The sequence below is a fragment of the Lathyrus oleraceus genome, chromosome 7 (assembly GCF_024323335.1).
Source record: "Lathyrus oleraceus cultivar Zhongwan6 chromosome 7, CAAS_Psat_ZW6_1.0, whole genome shotgun sequence".
In the NCBI taxonomy this organism is placed as follows: Eukaryota; Viridiplantae; Streptophyta; class Magnoliopsida; order Fabales; family Fabaceae; genus Lathyrus; species Lathyrus oleraceus.
In genome coordinates this window covers 92836204-92841965 of record NC_066585.1, presented here as the reverse complement: position 1 = coordinate 92841965, position 5762 = coordinate 92836204, and the positions used below count along the sequence as shown (strand labels likewise).

The window sequence follows — 5762 nt, the reverse complement described above, 5'->3', positions numbered from 1 at the left end:
TGATAGAGGCCTTTGATTATTGATCTTGATCTTGATTGTTGGTCTTGATGATTCCATGTTGTTTGTTGTATTGAGAAGGCTTGACAATTGTTTGATACGAATTATGCTAAAGCCTATGAATAAGGACGAATGCTTTGCATAGATGGGGCCTACGCCCCGTACGCAAAGTCATTCTAGACAAGGGTATGAGAAACTCTGTCTCATCATTCCTCATTGTTTAAGGTTTATAGCTTACAATTTGAATCGCACTTGTCGAGTGTTGATACATTTGTTGTGCTTGAGAATATGGTCCCATTTGCTAGCTATGCTTGACTGAGGTTGACTTGAAGTCTTGATCTTGCATTTGAACTTGAGGTCTTGAGCTTCAGAGATTCATCATATCCACAATAGCTTGGACGCAATGAGATTGCCATATCAAGTGATCAAGGGTCTTTTGATCTCTTGAAATAGGCTTGGGGCTTACAGCACAATTACAAAGGATTTGGTTGATCAAAGTGTCCTTTGATCAACGCTAATCAATAGGATTAACAAGATAGTTGAAACTATGTATAATAATATCCTATTGAATTAATCAACTAGATAAAAATCAATCAATTCTAATTGAAGCCTTAAACTAAGGGAACATGCAATTATTCATGAGAAGGTAATAATAAAAGATCCTAAAGTTATTAATCTAATTACTTGATCAAATTATATTTGACCAAATAATTAAATCAATTAAGGAAAATCAAGTCGAGAATAAAGTCAAGCTATTTAAGAAGAATCAAGCAATCATTATGAAATTGTGAATTAAAGATCATAAAAAAATAAAGAGATCAAGATGAATTTTAACTAAATTTAATATAATCTAATCCTAATTAATCAAGAGAACTAAAATCCAATATAGATTACAAAATTAGATTAACTCCAAAATTGATATGTGGTATTATCTTAAATTAGATTAAACAAAACTAACATATTGGTAAACTTGAAATGCAATAAATTATATAAAACTAGATGAGATTAATGTATAATTTATTAATACTTGACCATGGAATGACTAAAAAAAGAAAAAAAAAACTTCATGATAGTATTACTAAAAGTGTACTCATAGCCTATACCTACTCTAACTTTGCGATCGTACTGTTCCGTTAAATACTACCTATTAACAACACTCATTGGAATGCCATCATACACACTAAACAATCACATTGTAGCACATATGTAACAGTATATCATACCATTGCATGAGTTTTTGCTTGAAATGCCCCATTTTTCAAAATTTAATCCCAATATATCCCCTTTTGAAAAAAAAATCTCAGTCTACCCCCTTTTGTAGTTGGGCCTCGTCACTTGATCTGACGAGGGGGTGCTGAAAGATATATTACCTCATGGGCTCGGCAAATGGAATGACGAGGGCGTGGACGAATTTTTTTTACCTCAATGGCTCGTCACTTCAAGTGACGAGTAGATGCAGGTTTCAGTTTTTTTTTTGTTTTTTTTTAAAATAGTATTTAATTAATATTAATAATAATTAATTAATAGGAAGTGTAAATAGAATACTAAATCTATTAAATACTAATAATTGTTAATATAATTCTTTTTTAAATATTAAATACTAATAATTTAATAAAATTGTTTTTTAAATATTAATTCTATATTTAATTAATATAATTGATTTAATTAAAAATAATAATAATTTGTTTATAAAAAAATATTTAAAATAAATAATAAATAATTTATAATAAATAGTAAATAGTAAATAATAATTTGTGATATTATTATTTTTGAAATATTATTAATAAAAATGAATAATTTTTAGAATATTAATAATAGAAATAGTTGGTGTTTTATATATTAATAATAAAACTGTTATTTTTCCCTCCAAAATGTCAATCTTTTTTTGGGAGTGATATTTTTCCCGCCAAAAAGTTTTTGTGTTTTTACTGTCTCGGCCAATGATTTGCGGAGTATTCATTTATTAATTTGTGTATAAGTAGCAGAACTTGTAGAAATGTAACTCACACCACCAAATCCTTTCTTTAGTTCATAATGTCTGTTTGTGGTCTTGTATTTTATGGACACGGTGAAAAAATGAGTGTTTGCCTTGATCCGCAATGGAATTTCAGAACACTGATTTCTGCCATCCACACTGGCTTCCGACAGTTGGGCGGGCGTCGTATGAAGGTGAGGAAAGTAGAGTATCGTTGTCCATACATAACGTTGACTGATGCAAGCCCCGATGGTACGTACATGTATTACCTGGATCGTATAGAAAATGATGAAGATGTCCAATGTATGTTTTCGGCACATAGTGGTGAAGTTAATAGAGGAGTTGAAGGTCCACTTGTGTTGGTTGTTGTTGTTGATTAGTTTTTTAATTACCAGTTATGTTGATTGTTGTTGTTGTTTAGTTAATGTGGTCGTACTTTGTAACCAGAAGCCTTTGATTATCAAATGTATTTCATAAATGTTTGTTCCCAAAAGACATTAGAAATACAAAATGGTTTATATATATTATGTGCATAGTAGTTAATAAATAAATAAATAAATAAACATAGTCATCTGAACGGATATTTAAAACAACAAGATAATCATCTGGAAGGTCGTTGGGATGATCCTGCAACATTAGGACATTTCCTACGCATGTGTCCTATTTCGCGACAAATTCCACACCTTCTCTTCTCCTTCTCAACGTCGTCCATCTCGGTTCTAATCCTGGTGCTGTTTGGGCGCCCTTTCTTCCTCCTTCTCATAGAGTCGTCGTGGCAAAGAGTATATCCTTCATATTATGGCCAATTCTCCTCATGGGGAAGTCCTAGGAAACTCTCCTGATAGACCTTGAAGACGTTACGAATTTTGAAGACGTCTGGAATGTGAATGGAATAGTCCTGGCGTATGCTTGAACATGCTGCGATTACATGAGAGCAAGGTAAGTGAAATGCCTGAAATTTCCCACAGTCACAGTGTTGTTTCCTTAGATCAACGCTGAACGTTCCGGTTGGTCGACCGTCGTTATGATTAATCTTCTCTTGGACCATGAAATAAAATCTCTCTCGGTCGAACTGCATGACGTTATGCGTGTTAGCTTTGATGACTTCCTCAGCCATCCCCTTGTTGCAGTTATCAGTGAAAACCTCCCCAGAGGCTAACATTTTTGTCCACTGATGGCCTCTTCTACCAAATAGTGATCCTAAACGATAGTACGTAGATTTGACCAACGCAGTGATTGGAAGGTTCCGGGTTTCTTTCAACACGGCGTTCATTGCTTCTGCTAGGTTAGTTGTCATGTGACCCCAGCGTTGCCCTCCGTCAAATGCCCTTGCCCACTTCTCGCGAGGGATGTTGTCTATCCATGATAAAGCGTCGTTGTTTGTTCTTCGGATTTCCCCCCGGTAGTAGTTAAACGTTGCCTCTGTTAATACATAACCCATGTTAACAACCATTTTCCGCAGATCCTTGTCTTTAATCTCCCGCATGAAGTTTTGCGCGATATGTCTGATGCAATAGACGTGTGATGAAGGAGGAAACTGCCATCCATTTTCCGGGTTGTTGTATGCACTCTTTATTGATTCATGTCTGTCTGATATTAGGCATAGGTTTGGTTGGGGGGTAACATGCATTCTCAAATTCTTAAGAAAGAAACTCCAGGCTTCCTTTGTTTCACTTTCAACCAATGCGAACGCTATCGGAAATATGTTTCCGTTCCCATCCTGTGCCACAGCCATCAGCAGAGTCCCTCTGTACTTGCCATACAACCAAGTTCCATCAACCTGCACAATTGGTTTACAATACGCGAAGCCACGTATACATGGTCTAAACGCCCAAAATAGACGATGAAATATCCTTTGGTCACCCAAGTATGACCCATCATTTGAAATCACAGGTAGGGTTTGTAATTCTATAATGGTACCTGGAAGATATGTTTTCATTACCAGTATCCACTGCGGAAGATCGTTGTAAGATGTCTCCCAATTTCCATAGAGTGACTCAATCGCCTTACACTTTGCAATCCATGCCTTTTTGTATGATATGATATACCGGTATTTCTCAACAACATGAGCAATGATAACCTTCACCTTAAGAGAAGCGTCCCGATTTACAAGCTCCATTATGCTCTTGCTAATCATTTCTGAACTGAGTTTTGTATGGTCTTGTGACATGGAAGTTGTTGTGCACGTATGAGGCCCACTAGACTTACCAACTCTCCACCTTGAGTTGCCCTTGCGCAAAGAGACCCTGCATTTGAAATTGCATGTTGCATTTCTACATTTGATGACAAAACGTACACTGTCAGATTTAACCACAGAGAAATCTAGACTACGTTTTATATGCCATTGTTGCAACGCCAGAAGACACTCTTCCTTATCTTCATACTCTATGCCCTCCTCAATTTCGTCAGAGTTGTGAGTTGGTATGAAACTGCCAAAAACGGAGCTTGGTTCGGCATCATCCAAACTTATATTTTGCATGTGCGCAGGTGGATTGTACAAACTAATTGGTTGCACTCTTAGTGCAACAGCCGGTGTGTCTAATATTTCCTCATTGCCATCGTCATCGCTAACACCGAAAAGATCTTCAAATCGAACCTCCTCAAGATCATCCTCACTATTCTCGCCCACCTCTTCATTTGGTATGAAAGGTTCATTATTTTGAGTCGGCTCTTCGTCAATAGCTTGACTCATTCCATAGTCGTGTGACTGTACAGATTGCGTTGGATAACAGTGAGACGGTTGTTCCTCAACATTGTCAATCGGTTGTTCTTCGGGAATATCAACTAGACGAACATATATCTCAATGCTGGGTACTTGAGATAATGTTACATGACATTGAAACATCGACCTGACATCTTCGTCGGTCTTAATCGGTGTCATTATGTGAAAGACGATATTATCATCTCCATTAAATAATGGTTGACGATAAATGATGTCTTCAACATAACGTTGCAACTTCTTTTCAATACGGTCTTTTAAATGGAAATAGTCGGAGTTGATGTGGATCTTGAACATAGTTACATTCGTATTGCAAAATAAGAATCCCTCATTTGAACATGTGAAAAGTGATCCTTCGGAATGGATAGAAACAATTAAATTTCTTTGAGCCATGGATGTGTAAATTTAGTTTGAAAATATATGAGGATTTGGTTTGGTGAATGTAAACGAGGTAGTAGTGGTATTTATAGGAAATATGAATTTGATTTTGTGTGAATGTAAGTTGAGGATTTGAGTTGATGAATGTAAATGAGGTAGTAGTAGTATTTATAGGAAAATTCAATTTGCCGAGTTGATGAATGTAAGTTGAGGATTTGAGTTGATGAATCCAAATCACATGCTGAGAGAGGGGAAACGCGTGCCTTTGAATTGCATGTGATACCTCGTCACTTGGAGTGACGAGCCAACACGCTAGGCATAAAGCCCTCGCCATTCCATTTGCCGAGTTGATGAAGACAACGAATGCACTCGCCATTCCATTTGGCGAGTTGATGAAGAATTAATCACAAGTCGTCAATCAAAGTGACGAGGACTAGGTACAGAAAAATTTCATTGAATTTTCCCTTCAGCATGGGAATCTCATGTTGCAGGGGAATTCGATTCCATTTTTTTCTACATGCATTCCATATATTTACATGCAAGGGTCTAATCATACATTTACTACATTTTCTACATGCAATAGTCTAATCATATATTTACTACATTTTTTACTACATTTTTTTATTATTATTTTACCCATATAAATATCCAATACTTCTACACTTCTTACTCATCATTTACCTACAATTTCTA

The 5762-nt window shown here is 35.9% G+C and overlaps 1 protein-coding gene across 1 annotated transcript; it reads right to left on the bottom strand.

Moving 5' to 3' along the window:
• Nucleotides 1-2768: 2768 nt before the first annotated feature.
• Nucleotides 2769-4853, bottom strand: LOC127102205 (uncharacterized). Its single transcript, XM_051039606.1, has one exon. It carries the CDS (start codon nucleotides 4851-4853, stop codon nucleotides 2769-2771), a length of 2085 nt encoding a protein of 694 aa, XP_050895563.1.
• Nucleotides 4854-5762: the final 909 nt, after the last annotated feature.